Source organism: Lottia gigantea, assembly GCF_000327385.1.
Source record: "Lottia gigantea unplaced genomic scaffold LOTGIsca_147, whole genome shotgun sequence".
In the NCBI taxonomy this organism is placed as follows: Eukaryota; Metazoa; Mollusca; class Gastropoda; family Lottiidae; genus Lottia; species Lottia gigantea.
The window spans coordinates 67,057-88,635 of NW_008707746.1; the positions used below are offsets into that span (position 1 = coordinate 67,057).

The following is a 21,579-nucleotide window of genomic DNA, read 5'->3' on the forward strand; positions in this document are numbered from 1 at the left end:
CTTTGATATTTAGTCTTTTGTGCATAAAGTTTGAACAAATCAATCTATAAAATTGGACTATACTTCCACCAAGCACAAACAGTTTGTCACCATTTCACTCATAGTCAAATTGCAAAATTCACACCAAAATAACTTTAAATAAAACGTTTAATTCAACTTCTCACAGAAACTTTCATTTAACTATTTGTCGCAGTGCTTTAAAGTTCATTTCATTTGAGCAAACTGTTTATACGCAACGCTCTAACAGTTTATTCCATCAGAGCAAACTGCGTTATAACTGAATGTAGATTCAATATAGAACAACAAAGCAACTGCCACTAGACATAGGCTATATTGTGATCAATGAATCGAGTTCGCAAATGTGAATGGGAAAGAACTATCGCCAAACTATTGATTTCTCAATCAACCAATGGAAATGCGTCTACACAAGGAAGATACAACTAGGTAATGTAAGGTATAAGTACTTGCATTGTTATGGATGGAAAAGTGGGAGAGGGGCAAGCTGGGCCGAGTTCCTATAGGGGAGCAAAGTTTACATCGTTTGGGTAGGACAGAACACCCGTGCCCGTTGCTCTGTTAGGGGGTGGGGGTGGAGGGCGTGCTATTGTGGGGTGTAGAGACTCGCAAATCCTATGCCATTGTCTGTTTTATGGTAGGGTCCTATTTTCATTATCCTGACCAGAGGCTGGGGTAGCTAGTGACCCTTTTTTGTGAGTTGGGTGTCTGACCTCAAGTGAATAGAAGAGATCGGGGAAAGTCGGGAACTTCAGGTCACGTATAAGTACTATCTAATTTTTATTTATTGTCAATCGAAAAAGGGTAAACCAATTCTTACATCAATACCAATTTACTCCATTGAACACTGCATGGCGTAGACAGTTTCTGTTCGCTCAGTTAAAGGGATTGTAAAGAGGTTTTCTATGAGAAAACCTCTTTACAATCCCTTTAAGTACAGGTCACATTTCATTAGTACCAAAACAAAATTTCATTCAGTCTCAAGCTGTCGTAAAATTCTTCTTTTTTGTCATAATATTTTTAATAAATATAATGACTATGAGATAACACTTGATTAATTTACTAATACATAATATACACATGTACATATTTATAAGTTCATTTAGTTCGCATATCCTCAAAGTTCTCTCATTGTACACTATAAGGCTTGCCATATTAATACACAGGGATACATGTCGTTCCAATTCATTTAGTCGCATGTTACAAATTTTCCTTTACTGCACATTCACGTAGTGCAGAAAGTGTATCAATCATACTTGAATTTCAGCACATTGACGCAAAAGGGTACAGAACAGTTGGTCATAAATTTCGATTTCATTTCATTTGCTGAATTCGGTACAGAACAGTAGGGCGTACAATAATTATTTTCATTCCATTGGTACAATACGGTACACAACATTGAGACATCAATGTACATTCCATTTCATTAGTCCAATAAGGTACAGAACAGTAGGGCGTACAATAATTATTTTCATTCCATTGGTACAATACGGTACACAACATTGAGACATCAATGTACATCCCATTTCATTAGTCCAATAAGGTATAGAGCATTAGGACATAAAACTCCTATCATTTCATTAGACCAAATAAGGTACAGATCAGTAGGACATAAATCTCATTTCATTTCATTTATTAGACCAATAAGGTACAGATCAGCAGGACATAAAACTCATTTCATTTCATTAGACCAAATAAGGTACAGATCAGTAGGACATAAATCTCATTTCATTTCATTAGACCAAATAAGGTACAGATCAGTAGGACATAAATCTCATTTCATTTCATTTATTAGACCAATAAGGCACAGATCTGTAGGACATAAAACTTCATTTCATTTCATTAGACCAAATATTGTATAGAGCAGTAGGACATAAATCTCATTTCATTTCATTAGACAAATAAGGTACAGATAAGCAGGACATAAAACTCATTTAATTTCATTAGACCAAATAAGGTACAGATCAGTAGGACTTGAACCTCATTTCATTTCATTAGACCAAATAATGAAAACGACAGTAGGACATAAATCTCATTTCATTTCATTAGTCCAAATAAGGTACAGATCAGCAGGACATAAATCTCATTTCATTTCATTAGACCAAATAATGAAAACAGCAGTAGGACATAAATCTCATTTCATTTCATTATACCAAATAAGGTACAGATCAGTAGGACCAAATAAGGTAAACAGCAGTAGGACATAAATCTCATTTCATTTCATTAGAACAAATAAGGTACAGATCAGTAGGACATATAACTCATTTCATTAAACCAAATAAGGTACAGATCAGTAGGACATGAATCTCATTTCATTTCATTAGACCAAATAAGGAAAACAGCAGTAGGACATAAATCTCATTTCATTTCATTATACCAAAGAAGGTACAGATCAGTAGGACATAAAACTTCATTTCATTTCATTAGACAAATAAGGTACAGATCAGCAGGACATAAAACTCATTTCATTTCATTAGACCAAATAAGGTACAGATCAGTAGGACAAAAATCTCATTTTATTTCATTAGACCAATAAGGAAAACAGCAGTAGGACATAAAACTCATTTCATTTCATTAGACCAAATAAGGTACAGATCAGTAGGACATAAAACTCATTTCATTTCATTAGACCAATAAGGAAAACAGCAGTAGGACATAAAACTTTATTTCATTTCATTAGACCAAATAAGGTACAGATCAGTAGGACATAAAACTCATTTCATTTCATTAGCCCAATAAGGAAAACAGCAGTAGGACATAAAACTTCATTTCATTTCATTAGACCAAATAAGGTACAGATCAGTAGGACATAAAACTCATTTCATTTCATTAGACCAAATAAGGAAAACAGCAGTAGGACATAAATCTCATTTCATTTCATTTATTAGACCAATAAGGTACAGATCAGTAGGACATAAAACTTCATTTCATTTCATTAGACCAAATAAGGTACAGATCAGTAGGACATAAATCTCATTTCATTTCATTAGACCAAATAAGGTACAGATCAGTAGGACATAAATCTCATTTCATTTCATTAGACCAAATAAGGTACAGATCAGTAGGACATAAATCTCCATTTCATTTCATTAGACCAAATAAGGTACAGATTAGTAGGACATAAATCTCATTTCATTTTATAAGACCAATAAGGATAAGAACATCGAGACATAAAATAACATGTCATTTCATTAGACAAATAAGGTACAGATCAGCAGGACTTAAATCTCATTTCATTTCATTAGACCAAATAAGGAAAACAGCAGTAGGACATAAAACTCATTTCATTTCATTAGACCAAATAAGGTACAGATCAGTAGGACATAAATCTCATTTTAGACCAATAATGTGTGGAATATCGAGACATAAAATAACATTTATTTCAGTAGTCCAATTAGGTACAGAGAAGTAGGACGTATTAGACCAGTACGGTGTAGACTAAAAGGGCGTAAAACTAAAATTTTATTTCAAATCATTTGGATATTATTTAATTGTATTAGTCTAGTAAATTTAACAACAGTGAAACGGGGGACTCACTTCAGTTTACTCAAATTCTTTCTTAATTGTACACTTCAATATATTGACTGTCTTCGCTATATAGTACAACGCGATGTATTTGCAAGTACATGTACACCTAAAAAAAATTTACATTAATTAACTCGCAAGCTGTCATAGGAATTTTCCATCGCTATATACACACAATCTGTCTATGAGCCTTATACATGAGATATGGTACTCCATTTAATGTTGTAGACCTACATACAGCGATAAATTAATCGACTGGGCCTTTAAAGTGAAAACACTGAACTGGCGACCGACCAGGAAGTCGGCAGGAATTTCCAGTGTTTCTATTGGTTGATTCGGGTGAATAATCATTGTGTAAGCCGTCCGTAATAACAGAATTAAGTTGTATATAAACACACGTCATATATGTAAGCATATGGATTTTTTTGCTCGTTATTTGAGGGGTGGGGCCGGGGGGGGGGGGGTGTATATGAGGAATTCTGGAATATTAATTGTTAATTGTTAATTGTTTAACACTTCTAACATAATCCCATAGGATCGTGAATGTAAACTGAAGAAAAACGCGAAACGAATCATCTAATCACTGTATATGAGGAATTCTGGAATATTTGACTTGTCTAACACTTCTAACAGTGTTTTTGATTGGTTAGCATAGATAATTACAAAGTTTGATAATTATGGTTGAAAATCAACAAAAAACGATTTGAAGAAGAATCCCATAGGATCGTGAATGTAACCTGAAGAAAAACGCGAAACGAATCATCTAATCACTGTATATGAGGAATTCTGGAATATTTGACTTGTCTAACACTTCTGACGATTTGAAGAAGAATCCGATAGGATCGGGAATGTAACCTGAAGAAAAACGCGAAACGAATCATCTGATCACTGTATATGAGGAATTCTGGAATATGTTAAGCACTGATTTGTCGAACATTTGTAACAGTGTTTTTGATTGATTAACATAGATAATTACAAAGTTTGATCCTTATGGTTGAAAATCAACAAAAAACGATTTGAAGCAGAATCCCATAGGATCGTGAATGTAACCTGGCCCCGGTTTCACTAAGATACGTAAGTATTTACGTAAGTTTTATACTTACGCATAACGTAAGTATTTACTTACGTCCGTTTCACTAAAGCCTGCGTAAGTATTAAGTAAAAAAAGTGGCGTAAGTATGAAAATTCGTGACGTAATATCAATACATTTTGACGTAAGTCACGCTTGGCCGAAATAAATCGTCATTCAGTGTCACTTTTGTCAAAATGGCATCATCCGCAAGAAAAAATAACTTGTTCAATTCTGAAATATCAGCATTTTTAGAAACTGTTTAATTTTAATACAATTCGCACCAAGTTCACTTCTGGGGTGATCAGTAAAACCAAACAAGAAGCATGGCCGATGGAAATGGAAAGATAAATAGGCCCAATTAAAAATTGAACTGAACACTTCTAAAGTTAAACTTTCTTAGTTTGCATTGAAACGGGGACCAGAAGAAAAACGCGAAACGAATCATCTAGATCTGCATTTTATTTGGAGAAATAAGAAAACAAACATTAAAAACGCAAATTTCAAACAAAGCCAGTCTGGGTATAGTGGTTTTTTTGTATAAACTATCTATAGTAAAGACTATTGCAAAATAACTGATTTTCTTACCTAATTTTTCCGATGGTTTAATTTTCTGGATAAAAATTTCGTTGTTTCCAATCATCATTTTGGAATTCTATTTTTGAGACATCTGAATAAAAGAAACAAAGTTTTTGATTAAAAAATCAACATTCCTGAATGAAAACTGGGTTGTATCCACGTAAGTATTTGAAACTGGTGACAGAAGCCATTAAAGATGGGTTTCCTTATTTTTAAGTGTCAAATTAAGCAAACTTTTTGAATAATTGGTGTTTCTAATGAATTATCATGTATTCTTAATCATATCATTATGTTCTTATTGCATATAATAAAGAGTGTATATACGTACAGTCTGGATAAACAAAAAAAGACTTTTTGACCTTTCTTGATCGGTCACTTATTGGAATTCTGCTGGTAATTCTCTGTTTAATAAGCTAATTATGAATTAATTATGGACATGTGAGACAAACTGGTATTTTTCCAAGTCATTAGAACACCTCTACTTTCTATTCATATAAGTATTAGCATTTTCATTTTCATAAATGAAAATAAAGGAACCCATCTTTAAAAGTAAAGTTATCACTTCTCAAATTTTAAAATTTAAAATGTATAGTTTGCATACAATTAAAGCAGAAATATGACCATTGTTCAGGGATATTTTTGTTAATATTTACATATTAGACGTAATGAAGAATTTGAAATAAAGCTAATATTTCTTTCTTATATAATAACTGCACGTGAGAGAGGTAATAGAGCCCCGGAAATGGTGACAGTGGCGCAGTATATTTGTATGGAATTTAAGTAGAAGGGATTGTATAGAGGTTTTCTAAATTCTGCATGTATTCGTGGAAACTGATAGCATCCATTTGCACCTTTTCTATTATCAATTTAATAATATTTTCCCTTAATAAAACGTATATAAACGCACTATCAAGATCGATCGAAAATAATAATCAAATATTGTAGAATAAGATAGAATGGATCCAGTTTTAGTAGTGATGGGTATTGCCAATCATGTCACGATACAATACGCATCGCGATACCAGCATCACGATACGATGCGTATCGCGAAATGGGGAAATGAGATCAATTTATCATTTGTAACTGTGATATTTGGTAATGTTGTTGAAAAGAGAGGTCCCACAGTCTTTAAACAGATCCGGTCAAGTCAAGTCTGGAAAACAATTTGTGATTCCATTCATCAACTTATAAAAATTACCACTTCTATAAAGATGTGTTCCCTTATTTTCATTTATGGAAATGAAAATGCTAATACTTATATGAATAGAAAGTAGAGGTGTTCTAATGACTTGGAAAAATACCAGTTTGTCTCACATGTCCATAATTAATTCATAATTAGCTAAATTAGAAAAGAATTACCAGCCAAATTCCAATGAGTGACCGTTCAAGAAAGGTCCAAAAAGTCTTTTTTTGTTTATCCAGACTGTACATACATGGACATTTATGATTGGTTAAAACTCTTAATTATATGCAATAAGAACATAATGATATGATTAAGAATACATGATAATTCATTAGAAACATCAATTAATCAAATAGTGTTCTTAATTTAACACTAAAATATAAGGAAACCCATCTTTAAGGAATGGGAGGATTCGTCAAGTATCGGTCCACGGCCTTGTGATACCTTACGCGTATCGTGACATGGTTCTGGAAAAAAATCACGAACAATTATACAATTTGATTCGCAGATTGAATATTGGAATGGTGCCAATTGATGCTATCAGTGTCCCCGATATACATATATAATATAATATACAATTCCTTTCATGTCATGCGAAATCACATCGATATTAAAGTGGTACTACGTCTTAGAATTAACATAAAATTGAAGAATTTTAAACTTGGCGAATAAGGGCCAGTAGATATACCTGGTGTCATAAATAACATAACAGGATCCTTATATAATCCAATAAATCCAAAAAACTTAGTAATTATCCATAAATATGCAATTAACTATTGAAAAACGCTTAATATCAAGATTAAGCGTTTTTCAATAATTACTTAGTTTTATGAATTTTCCAATTTTCCAGATTTTACAGGGATTCTGTTGTAACTTTAAGACACCAGGTAAGTTCACTGATGAATATATACTCATATTGACCATTTCGAGAACTTAAATTTTATTTTCATTCTAAGACGTAGTATCACTTTAAATAAAATACCACCACCATACCTGATCAACTATGCCCTCTAAAGATGACAATATTGTGGGATGCATATCTCTCTGCATATGCATGATTTTACTACATCTCCACATTGGTGCTGGCGCTTTTATTGGTCCAAGGATACATCGTACCCACACAAAGCTATAGCACCACTATCCTCCTTTGACCTAATTACGCCGATGTCAATGGGTACCTATGTGGTTCCGTCATGTCTAAAATTTTGGAATTTTACTGCCGTTCACACAATATGGCTATGCTTATGGTTATACCTATGCCTATGCAATCCTGCTCAGAATGTTGACTGTCCACCCCCCCCCCCCCTCCCCCTCTGATAAGCCCCTATGCGTCGGCGTTTTGAAGCAAAATTGTATAGATGACCATTTAATACATACCTGATAAAAGTGATCATCGTTTAATTGTCACGCGATCATTTACCCCAAACAACTTACGTCATTAAGCATTTAGCAAATTTTTAGATAAGAAACGAAGGAAATGTGAATCAAGGGACAGTATTGAAGAACAGATCCACTGATCTGAGTGCAAACCAAGGAGTCCAGGGTTCAATCCCGGCATAGGTTTTTCCCTCACCGCACCCTGCATGGCGTTGCCCGTCTTCATTAGTCCACATGTGGAGAAAAGTAGGACGTAAAACTCCACTCATCCATTTCATTGATTGCAAACCAAATATTTCACAAATAAAATGAAATATAGCAATAAAAATATACTCACAAAATTCAAAGTACGCATATACATATATATCGTTATCCTTGTTTAAAAGCTATCCATTTGAAATTACTGACTCGGAGAAAATATTCGAAGTGCTCGCGGAGACTAAATTCATATCATTCTACATAAGATATAGGACAAGTCTGACCTAGTTAAAATCACACGTGACGTAATGTTACCTTTACTGGATAGCGTTAAATATGAGTGTATTTTTTACATTGGTGGATCGTATCGAGGGGTAAAGACTCGAAAACACCAGTCGTGGCAACTGAAATAATAGGGATGGGGTGAGAAGTCGAAAAAAACTGCTAAATAGATGAAGCGTATATCTGATGGACAGATAAGACAAGTTCACGTTTCATTAAGGTTGTTCATATTAAAAGGTTCCCTTGTAAATAGTTGTTTTTTCTTATTGTATGGTAGACAGGTCCATATCGTAAAATAAACAGGTCCTTATTGTATGGTAGACAAGTCCATATTGTATGGTAGACAGGTCCATATTGAATGGTAGACAGGTCCTTATTGTATGGTAGACAGGTCCATATTGTATGGTACACAGGTCCATATTGTATGGTAGACTGGTCCATATTGTATGGTAGACTGATCCATATTGTATGGTAGACTGGTCCATATTGAATGGTAGACAGGTCCATATTGTATGGTAGACAGGTCCATATTGAATGGTAGACAGGTCCATATTGTATGGTAGACTGATCCATATTGTATGGTAGACTGGTCCATATTAAATGGTAGACAGGTCCATATTGTATGGTAGACTGGTCCATATTAAGGGGTAATTGTCCATATTAAGGGGTAATTGTAAAAGGGTACACGGTTCATGTGGAAAGTTAGATGTGATTCACATTAAAGGGTTAGTGTCCGGTTTTAAAAGGGTTGGTGTGTCTCGTATTATGTATTGAAGGGTAGATTTGAAGAGATTTACTATTGAAGAGATTTACTATTGAAGAGATGTACTATTTTTGTTCCTTACCACTAATGTGACGCGGTCAGACCAGTTAGATTTTATCTCCACTAGCCAAAATACTGGGTATACGTTATACTTTATTGCAAATATTCGACTAGGGCTGCAAAAATATTCACCGATGAATCGATGAACCGCGATTCTTTCTGTCTGATAGATGCATTGCGTTGGATAAAAATAATCGTGATGTATCGGCACGATTAATTCTTAGTCTCATTTAATAACAAATAACACAGAATCCTTGTGTGTATAAGAAATTGTGTCATGTTTTCATTTTTCAAGTATGATTTTCACATCAAAATTTATACAAATTCATTTCTGACTTAAAAAATTGGGACTGTTTTTTCACAATTCCTTATTTCTAAATGTTCTCAAGTGTTTAATATTGACAAACTTGTTAGTAATTTTACAAATTTCTACTATTTTTTCTCTGTCCTTCTTCTAATCAATGAATCGCGATAATTATCACAATAAATCGTATCGTCGGATTCATATCGTATGGTGTATCGAATCGCAACTTCAAGAATCGTTGCAGCCCTAAATATATGACCAAAGCACTGTTGAACAAATAAAAAAATATACAAATGATTAATACTAACAACAATATTCTGTAAAGACTAATGTTTGGAATATTCGGATTAATACAGGCTTTCTGTTGGAAATACCGTCATGGAAATTCATAATGGGAAGCAACTCTACTTTAATAAGCTTACAAGTAATTGCTAGCCCACTATGGATTCCTTATACATACAACGTTAACTTGTCATCCTACCAGCGGTGCTAGTATACGGAGTAGGGACATTTCAACAATAACTATCTGGATATTTGGGAAAAGTTAGAAACTTGCAAGTTAGACATTTCGGTCTATATAGCCTATAAAGCACAGGTCAATATCCACATTGACTATTTAAACATTTGAGAAAAAACAGAACACAAATATCTGTCATAGGTTAGGAATTTGGTTTTGAAATATGGGCAATTTCCTCTTTGTAGGCCAGGTAGACCGAAAATTACAAATAACTTACTCTAAAAGTTGAGCCTAATTGAGATTTTTTTTTATAGCAATGTTAGGTATTTGTCATTTTCGATTTTTATGGCCGATACGAAATTAGGTTTTAGGTGTTTTTCCAAGTCCCTGAATTAGGAACCGTGTGCCCGTATTACTGTGGCAATCAAGAAACAAGTAATGATAGATATTTTGTTGATTTATGGTAGAGAATTTGGACATTGAAAACTGTAGGTCCCTGTGAAAATTTGTCAAAAAAACCCCCAAAAAATCGGTAGAGTTGGGTATCCCGTCGGTAGAGCGGTGGACAACATGCAAAAGCGGTAGAAACCCGACAACATCGGTAGATTACACATGCATGCAATGATAACAACAAGTTTACTAGTAACTTTACTCATGATTCAATTACAAAAATATAAAATAACAGTTTGCTATGAGAAAACTATAACCATGAAAATACATCATCAGTTTCAACTATTAAATCCGGATTTTTATATTTCTAAATTTGATGATTGTAATAAATTTGGATATTAAAAACTTCATGACCACTTCTTAGCTAGTAGAAATGACAAAAATCCGTTTACATGAAGGAACTTATGAAAAAAAGAAATGTTGCACTTAAAGATGGGTTTCCTTATTTTTTAGTATCGAATTAAGCAAACTATTTGATTAATTGGTGTTTCTAATGAATTATCGTGTATTCTTAATCATATCATTATGTTCTTATTGCATATAATTTAGAGTTTTAACCAATCATAAATGTCCATGTATATACAGTCTGGATAAACAAAAAAAAAGACTTGTTGACATTTCTTGATCAGTCACTCATTGGAATTCTGCTGGTAATTCTCTTCTAATTTAGCTAATTATGAATTAATTATGGACATGTGAGACAAACTGGTATTTTTCCAAGTCATTAGAACACCTCTACTTTCTATAAGTATTAGTATTTTCATAAAAGAAAATAAGGGAACCCATCTTTAATGATGTAATGCTCAGTCAAATACATGGTAAAAATGATACATTATGTACATGAAGTATAAAATGATACATGAAGAATGAAATGAAATGATTATCATGATACATACGTAATAAAATGATTATCATGATACATATGTAATAAAATGATTATCATGATACATATGTAATAAAATGATTACCATGATACATATGTAATGATCATCACGATACATATGGAATAATAATTATGATACATTGTAGTAAGAAATGAAATGATAATCAGTAAACTTATCTAATACATGTAATACATACATCTATTACATATAGATATGATAATGGTTTATATGTAATTATCTGATACATGTAATATAAAATGATACATGAAAACATATATCTATTACATGTTGTTTCATAATGGTATATCATTAATACATATTTAAAGTGATACTACGTCTTAGAATGAACATAAAATTTAAGTTCTCGAAATGGTCAATATGAGTATATATTCATCAGTAAACTTACCTGGTGTCATAAAGTTACAACAGAATCCCTGTAAAATCTAGAAAATTGGAAAATTCATAAAACTAAGTAATTATTGAAAAACGCTTAATCTTGATATTAAGTGTTTTTCAATAGTTAATTGCATATTTATGGATAATTACTAAGTTTTTTGGATTTATTGGATTATATAAGGATCCTGTTATGTTATTTATGACACCAGGTATATCTACTGGCTCTTTTTCGCCAAGTTTAAAATTCTTCAATTTTATGTTTATTCTAAGACATAGTATCACTTTAATAGTAATACACAATATGTTATTCGGTATATCTGTAATATAATGTATTGTGAAGCCTGAAATGATTGAAATTAGACACCAGCGAAACATCCAGAATTGAATTGAAAAAGATTTATTATACTATAAAATGCAATATACATCTATCTAGTCGTGTTTCCACCACAAACACAAAATATCAATCTATCCATAATCTTTTCAGTATGTCTATAGCCAAGGGTGCCAAGCTGGATCCATACGGCATAAATTATCATGACTTACTGCAGCTGCTACTAATGTACTAACACGACTTTCTGCACCATCAAATGTTGCTAGGTCTAAAATATCAAATATAGAATTCCAATGTAGAATGATAACCTACAGAGACAGAGCTTGTAATACACCCACATGATTACCAAATAATGTGCATTGCTTGGGCACTATTGACATCTGAAGCTAATTGGTCGTAGTAACGGCAAATTTGTCACTAAAGAATGGTCACAAGGTTACAATAATATGGTCAAGAGGAACATCAGTCACAAGAATATGGTCACAAGGTAAATTTGTCACATTAATTTGGTCACCAGGAAAATTTTACACAGTAACATTGTCAAAGAAAAATTGGTCACAAGGAAAATTGGTCACATTAATATGGTCACAGGAAAATTTTACACAGTAACATTGTCAAAGAAAAATTGGTCACAAGGAAAGTTGGTCTTAAGAGAAAATTGGCCAAAATATGGTCACAAGGAAAATTGGTCACAAGGTAAATTTGTCACATTAATTTGGTCACAGGAAAATTTCACACAGTAACATTGTCAGAGAACATTGGCCAAAATATGGTCACAAGGAAAATTGGTCACAGTAATATGGTCACAAGGAAAATTGGTCACGAGAATATGGTCACAAGGAAAATTGGTCAAGAGAATATGGTCACAAGGTAAATTTGTCACGATAATATAGTCACAAGGTAAATTGTTCACAAGGTAAATTTGTCACATTAATATGGTCACCAGGGAAATTTTACACAGTAACAAGGACAATTGGTCTTAAGAGAACATTGGCAACAATATAGTCACAAGGAAAATTGGTCACAGTAATATGGTCACAAGGAAAATTGGTCACAGTAATGTTGGTCACAAGGTCAATTTGTCACAGCAATATAGTCACCAGGAAAAATGGTACACAGTAACATTGTCAAAAAAAAAAATTACAGGTTGCAGTATGGTTACAAAGTTACTTGGTTACAGTAGCCAAGTCTATGATACCAAATTTTCTTCAACCACATTACTAGGCAAGTATTAATACTATTCTACTTACTTTGTAACCTTGTTGTGATGGCTTGAACAGCTTTATTGACCATAGTTATCAGCTGACTACCTTCCATATCAACTGGTTCTACACCAGCATTGGTTTCTTCTTCTCTCTATAATCATAGTTCAATGAGTAATGATTGATTAACTCAGCAAATAAAAATGAAATGAATCGAGTTTTACGTCCTACTTTTCTGCACCATGTGGGCTAATGAAGACGGGTAACGCCATGAAGGGTGCAATGAAATGAAATGAATCGAGTTTTACGTCCTACTCTTCTGCACCATGTGAGCTAATGAAGACGGGTAACGCCATGCAGGGTGCAATGAGGGAAATTTTGCCAGGACAGCGGCATTAACCTGCTCTATTTAGATTTCCAACTGTCGAGGGAACTTTAACGTGCACAGTCTGTAGCACACGGGGCCTCGGTTTATTGTCCCATCCGAACGACTAGACACTTTTTCCATGTCAGCCCCTCGTACCTGCATCACTGACAGGGGGAAACCGGGTTGAAAAATCCGAAGGTATTATCTCGACCTATGCCGGGATTGAACCCTGGACCTTCAGGTTAGCGAGCAAGCATCTAACTCACCGAGCCACCGCGGCTCCCATTAACTCTGAGCATTATTATACGTAATTATAATTTTAGAACGTGAACCAATGGGATTGTCCATTAACTCATACAGTGCAGAAACTACCTACCATAACGTAGCTACATGATATAAAAGGGTATTTTCATCCCGTGTTTCTGCACCTGATCAGGCCACAAATGAATTTTTTTTTTTTTCAGGACAGCAGTACTAGCCGACTTTCTATTTTTTAAAAAAAAATTTCTTTTGTGGAGGGATCTAGGGGAAACCCCATTGAAAGACTAGAATATATCATAAAATCTTGACCTACGCTTATATACAGGACCCCTAGCTTTAAGAAAGATAGCTTGCCTGGCAAGGTAACGTACTCCCACTACCAGCTGTCAGAAATGATAACAAAATCTTTAGTGGCTTAATAATGAATTTTCAAATAATTTTAAAATCATCTATAAAAACCTGAAACAGTTCATCAAGTTATCATCAAATTCAAACATGAACAATGTTTCATCGCTGTACACACAAGGGCAATAACTCTGAAACGGTTCATCCAAATATTACCAATTTCTAACTTGACTGAGATCTCATTAATCTATACATGCATATCTAGTTTCATCAAGATTGGATAAAAGCTGTACTCTCTATTGTGCCTGTGTGTTTTTACTAAGTAAAGGGCAATAACTCTGAAACCGCTTATCCAATTGATACAAATTTCGAACTTGACCGAGATCTCATCAATATATACATGCATACCAAGTTTCATCAAGATCAAATAAAAACTGTAGCCTGTATTGCGCCTACAAGAAATGTGAATGGACGGACAGGACCCCTAGCTTTAAGGAAAAAATTTGCATGTTATTTACCTTTTTGTGCCAAGTTATGAATTCATCTCGTAAAATAGCCCGGAGAAAACTGGGTAATTTATACTGTGGTTGGACAAAACATCTGGCTATAGCTACCATACATGCTGTAAGTGGTCCATTAACACCCATCGTAGTAATAAATTCTGTTATATTTGGTGTCAAACGGAAAGGTACTGGTCTGTTAGCATCCAGTTCACCTGAAGATAAGATACAGAGTATTTTGTCATAATAAAATCAAAGTAATTTTATGACCTTAAAGATGGGTTCCCTTATATTCATTTATGAAAATGAAAATGCTAATACTTATATGAATAGAAAGTAGAAGTGTTCTAATAACTTGGAAAAATACCAGTTTGTCTCACATGTCCATAATTAATTCATAATTAGCTAAATTAGAAGAGAACTACCAGCAGAATTCCAATGAGTGACCGATCAAGAAAGATCAACAAGTCTTTTTTTGTTTATCCAGACTGTACATACATGGATATTTATGATTGGTTAAAACTCTTAATTATATGCAATAAGAACATAATGATATGATTAAGAATACATGATAATTCATTAAAAACACCAATTATTCAAATAGTTTGCTTAATTTGACACTAAAAAATAAGGAAAACCATCTTTAAATTTGCACCTGATAAGGTTAATGCAGAAAGGAAAAGCCATCTTGTGGTCAATGAGCTATTAAAGGAAGAAACAGCTTCATTTACTAGGCTGAATTAAAATATTTATCATTAATAAGGCCATATAAAATAAATAGTCTGTTTTACAGGCCTAAAAATACCTGATTGTTGCCTTAATATTAAATGTACAATAAATTTGTGGTAATAAATAATAAATGCTTTGGCTCGCTCAGATTTATTCGCCCAGTTGAAAATCTAAAAAAGCACTTATAAATAATAAATTCGCCCTCTCACCCTGATTTTTGAAATCAATTTTCAAGTCACATAAGGTGTTGATTCAATAAAATTACTAAAACTTATACTACGTCTTAGAATAAACATAAAATTTTAAAATTTTAAACTTAGCCAATAAGAGCATATATTCATCAGTAGATATACCTGGTGTCATAAATAACATAACAGGATCCTTATATAATCCGATAAATGCAAAAAACTTAGTAATTATCCATAAAAATGCAATTAACTATTGAAAAACACTTAATATTATGATTAAACGTTTTTCAATAATTACATAGTTTTATGAATTTTCCAATTTTCCAGATTTTACAGGGATTCTGTTGTAACTTTATGACACCAGGTAAGTTCACTGATGAATATATACTCATTTTGACCATTCTTGAGAATTAAATTTTCTGTTCAATCTAAGACGTAGTATCACTTTAAAGGAGAAAGAGGTTTCCTCAACCTACCTGTATGATCATCTAAATCAAATTTGAAATAGGAAATATTTAAAAAGCCGCAATCTTGGTGTAAATACATCATATCTGGATTCATTCTGGATAAATACAATATAAATTCTGAAAATCCCATTAACGCTAACTGTATCGTCATCTGAAAACAACAAAAGATAATGACATTAAAGAAATGTCGCTAAAGGATTAAAATATGATGACATGACCAGAAGATAGTGGACCACAGCATGCAGGTGGTAAAAACGAAACATCCATTTTAAGTTTCATCAAAATTGGTTGAAAACTAAATAGCTCAAATTCGAATTTAATCTTCGTTTTATGAATATGTATACACATACCGAATTTCATTTGATTCCATCAATTCTATTTAGAGCGTTTACAAGCAAATGGTGACAGACAGACGGACCGACGGACGGAGTGTTTACGAGTAATTGATGTTGATAGAGGTTAAAGGGCGATAACTCCTCAAAACTGATGTAAGAGGCCTAAATCTTGAAAAAGCCTTAAATTTAATCAGAAGTAAACTAAACTTTCTCAAACCTTTCGATTTAGGTCCAATAACATCCATTTTAAGTTTCATCAAAATCAGTTGAAAACTAAGAGAGTAATAGCATATTCAAGATTTTAACATGAACTCTGAACAAGAATAACAAGCAAGCATCTAATTTGCAGAGCGAACCTGGCTCCTGCATCAGGTTTGGTGTATCTTAAAGTCTAAATATAACTTACCGTTTTTCTAAAAGTCCAATAATCGGTAGCGTTTAGGAAAGTATGTAGAGCCCATTCTTTAAATAGTCCTTTTGGTACCATATTATTTTGTACATCTTTGAGTACATCTCGCAGTACTTGGTGACTAGCTTGTGACCCACGTGCTTGGACTGTAGCTAACCGTTCGTAATATCTAGCTATAGGAGCATCATGCTCTGTAGCTCTACATCTCTGCAAAAAAAAATGTATACATAAGGTCATACAAAATAAATAGTCTGTTTTACAGGCCTTTTTTTTCAAAAATCGGGGCGAGAGGGCAAATTTATTATTTATAAGCGCTTTTTTAGTTTTTGAACTGGAATAAATCAGAGCGAGCCAAAGCATTTATTATTTATTACCACAAATTTAATGTTCATTTAATATCAAGGCAACAATCAGGCATTTTTGCATGGCCTAATAGTGGATTACTGGTCTCATTGGCCCTAAAACTGACTAAAATGCAAATCAAATTGATCAAATGCATTTAACTGGTTGAAAAGATAAGCGACCTAGAATATGTGTCTCATAACAATTTGCAAAGATCGTCAGTGGTGAAGTACAAATAAAATTCAAGACAAACTTTAAAGAAAAAATGTCTAGTGTGGCTGAAATATGTATTTTTCATTTTAAAGATCTTCATAATGGATTTGTAGTTACTATTCAATAAAAGTAACTGGAACAAGGTTAAAGTTTAATAATGAAGTTATTATTGATACTTACTGATTTGTAAATATCTAGTTATAATAATGAAGTTATTATTGATACTTACTGATTTGTAAATATCTAGTTATAATAATGAAGTAATTATTGATACTTACTGATTTGTAAATATCTAGTTATAATAATGAAGTAATTATTGATACTTACTGATTTGTAAATATCCAGTTATAATAATGAAGTTATTATTGATACTTACTGATTTGTAAATATCCAGTTATAATAATGAAGTTATTATTGATACTTACTGATTTGTAAACATCTAGTTATAATAATGAAGTAATTATTGATACTAACTGATTTGTAAACATCAAGTTATAATAATGAAGTAATTATTGATACTTACTGATTTGTAAATATCTAGTTATAATAATGAAGTTATTATTGAAACTTACTGATTTGTAAATATCTAGTTATAATAATGAAGTAATTATTGATACTTACTGATTTGTAAATATCTAGTTATAATAATGAAGTAATTATTGATACTTACTGATTTGTAAACATTAAGTTATAATAATGAAGTAATTATTGATATTTACTGATTTGTAAATATCTAGTTATAATAATGAAGTTATTATTGATACTTACTGATTTGTAAATATCTAGTTATAATAATGAAGTAATTATTGATACTTACTGATTTGTAAATATCTAGTTATAATAATGAAGTTATTATTGATACTTACTGATTTGTAAATATCTAGTTATAATAATGAAGTTATTATTGATACTTACTGATTTCTAAATATCTAGTTATAATAATGAAGTTATTATTGATACTTACTGATTTCTAAATATCTAGTTATAATAATGAAGTTATTATTGATACTTACTGATTTGTAAATATCTAGTTATAATAATGAAGTTATTATTGATACTTACTGATTTGTAAATATCTAGTTATAATAATGAAGTTATTATTGATACTTACTGATTTGTAAATATCCAGTTATAATAATGAAGTTATTATTGATACTTACTGATTTGTAAATATCTAGTTATAATAATGAAGTTATTATTGATACTTACTGATTTATATATATCTAGTAATGATATTGAAGCAGGATTATCTTCTACTAATCTCATCTGTGGTGAAACAGCTATAACTCTGGGTACAGTGATGTATAACAATCTACGACAAGTTTCCTGCAATATCATAAGTAAATGAAAATGTATATTGGAAGAAATCTTAGGCATAAAAAATACAACGAAATTAAGTTTTATATTTGCCTGTATAATGCACATTTCCTACCATAAAACCTTGTGAAACTGTGGGTGTTCATTATAGACACTGACAAAAAAAAAATTCGATTTTTTCAGAAGTTTCCCAGACGTTATTGAATGTCCAATATTTTTTAATTGGCTGATGGTCAGAGGTGCTTAAATATCTAACATGACAAAATACTGTCAGACTATAAGTATACCCACAAGGTCATACAAAATAAATAGTCTGTTTTACAGATCTTTTTTTCTCAAAAATCGGGGCGAGAGGGCGAATTTATTATTTATTTTTCATAAGCGCTTTTTTAGATTTTCAACTGGAATAAATCGGAGCATGCCAAAGCATTTATTATTTATTACCACAAATTTAATGTACAATTAATATTAAGGCAACAATCAGGCATTTTTAGGCCTGTAAAACAGACTATTTATTTTGTATGGCCTAATAGTGGATTACAAGTCCCATTGGCCCTAAAACTGACTAAAACGCAAAACAAATTGATCAAATGCATTTTACTGGTTGAGTAGATAAGTGACCTAGAATATGTGTGGCCCAATACAGACAAATTTTGTACCTTTTGCTTCATCAGGAAATGGTTTAACATTCGTAATAATTGTAACACTCTCTCTTCTCTTCTTGATTCTGTTAAACAGGCATCATTTACTACTAGGTATGGGTAGATCTAGAAAACAAAACAAAAAATATCAAAATATAGTCCAAAGGCAATAGTTTTATTCAAATTAAACAATGAATGAAATGAAATGAATGGAGTTTTACGTCCTACTTTTCTGCACCATGTGGGCTAATGAAGATGGGCAACGCCATGCAGGGTGCAATGAGGGAAATTTTGCCACGACAGCGCCATTAGCCTGCTCTTTTTCGATTTCCAACTGCATAGCCTGTTGCACACAGGGCCTCGGTTTATTGTCCCATCCGAACGACTAGACACTTTTTCCATGTCATGCCTGGCAGAGTAATAATAATTAGTGATAAAGTAGAACTGTTGGTTAAATGACACAGTTGAACTTTCTTTGGCCAAACATCATGACAATACCGGTGCTGTAGAACATGGTATAGTAGACCTTCTCTCAAGTTGAAATTGAGATCAAATTTCACAGGTTGGTGAAAAATGTCCGACTGACAAAAAAATAAATAAACAACCTTGAACCCGGGTAACCCAGCCAGCTTGGCTCACCTGGCTGGCCCATTACAGATAACCAGACTCTTAATTTAGTCAGTATATTAGTCACTAACCTTGCCATTATGGCCTCTAATATATAATCTTCTAGCTGCTGTATTATGTTTCTGCACTATTTCCACACGCGGCATGAACCTTGCTATTCTCACATAATAATGACTATGCTGAAATTATGACAGTAAAACATGTGAGATGATGATAGCCCCATAAAAGCACTGGCCCAGGTTTAATCCCTTTTTGTCTCCCAAAATGTTTGTCGGCAATTAATCCATTCTCACGAAATTTCTAACCTATATCATCCCATGCTGTAATTCAATTGCGCTTGTACACATCACATATCAAGTCATTTTCATCGACATTAATGAATAAAGCTAAGATTCCATATACGCGTCATGCGGACATAAATGGCCCTTGCGGATCCGTCATGCGTCAAATATGATTCCATATGTGCGTTAAACGTATGCGTTATCTTTCTTTGGACGCACAGACTTTTAGACAGATGGATGCTTTGGTGCATAAAAAAGACAGGGAATCCCCACAAAATACGTCACATTTGGGAGATCTCCACGCGGAAAGGCGCCCGGTTGCGTCAAAAATCGCAACACCCGAATTTTTTTTGTTTTGATGCGTGACGGAGACCATTTGACGGATACTGCTTCCGCATATATGGAATCATACCCTCTTAAACCAACCATTTCCATTTTTAACGCATGACGGATGACGCATGACAGATCTGCATGACTCTTATATGGAATCTTAGCTTTAGATGATCAATGAAAAACAATGTACCTTGGGTAAAAGAAACTCTCCTGGTAATTCCACCTCCACCAAACTTAGTGAAAAATTACTCAAAAATCGGCATTTTTCTTCAATAAGGAATGACCTAAAAAAACAAAAGATAAGAATCTTGATCAGCAAAATATCTGATATAATCCTACAAAAAATCACCTGCACAGGCTGAAGTCGTACCTTCAAATTGTATGACCTGGTTTGACCCTGTCAGTGACACAGGTTGAAGGAATAAGTCTCCTTTTTGTTTTTTTTTCGCTACAGGCTGGTGACGAAGTGACAGACCCCTCGACAGTTGGAAATCTAAAAGAGTTAATGTTGCCTAACTGATGCATTGCCTTGATTACCCCAATCATGAAGAAAATACAACTTAAATCCTACGGAGCCCCTGAGGCGCAATTTTCCGTACTTTTATAAAATATTTTGTTTTAACAAAGTAATTAATTCGTTTAAACGAAATATTTGATAAAAGTATGAAAATTGCGCCTTAAGGGCTCCGTAAAAACCTAATTCATTTCCTTTTGATTCATTTATAATATAGACTTTGACAAAACTTAAAAGCAATAATGTTTCTTACTTTGGTAATAATTTGGTTTTAGCCTCAAGAATTTTGATCCATTTCTTCAATTTGTTGATCAAATTATGAAGTTTTTTAGATCCAGGTACACTGAAATAAAGTTAGATACCATTATTTTTCTATGATCATGAATTATGAGTCAAACTTTTGCTAATGTTAAATCATTAATATATGTGGATTTCATAGTCAAATTTGTAGAATTTCAATAATCATAGAGATAGCTTGCCAGGCAAGGTAAGATACGCCCACTGGCAGCTTTGATTTTGAACATAAATATTTAGCAGTACAGTAACAATTACCAGTATGAAATATTCAACCTTCAGTCATACACTTCTTTTGAACTCTTTAGGGCGATACTGAATAATATTGAGTATGAGTTATT

At 32.8% G+C, this 21,579-nt stretch overlaps 1 protein-coding gene across 1 annotated transcript in view; it reads right to left on the reverse strand.

Annotated features, from left to right (window-relative positions):
• Positions 1–12,031: 12,031 nt before the first annotated feature.
• LOTGIDRAFT_140419 (hypothetical protein) overlaps positions 12,032–21,579 on the reverse strand; it is a gene marked incomplete at both ends in the record, with an annotated part of 59,361 nt that continues 49,813 nt past the window's right edge. The window contains 10 exons of the mRNA XM_009050211.1: positions 12,032–12,141; positions 13,124–13,229; positions 14,567–14,763; positions 15,942–16,083; positions 16,674–16,883; positions 18,441–18,557; positions 19,208–19,315; positions 19,888–19,995; positions 20,621–20,714; positions 21,198–21,287. Coding sequence (XP_009048459.1) covers positions 12,032–12,141; positions 13,124–13,229; positions 14,567–14,763; positions 15,942–16,083; positions 16,674–16,883; positions 18,441–18,557; positions 19,208–19,315; positions 19,888–19,995; positions 20,621–20,714; positions 21,198–21,287 — 1,282 coding nt within the window. The remainder of the gene's footprint in view (positions 12,142–13,123; positions 13,230–14,566; positions 14,764–15,941; positions 16,084–16,673; positions 16,884–18,440; positions 18,558–19,207; positions 19,316–19,887; positions 19,996–20,620; positions 20,715–21,197; positions 21,288–21,579) is intronic.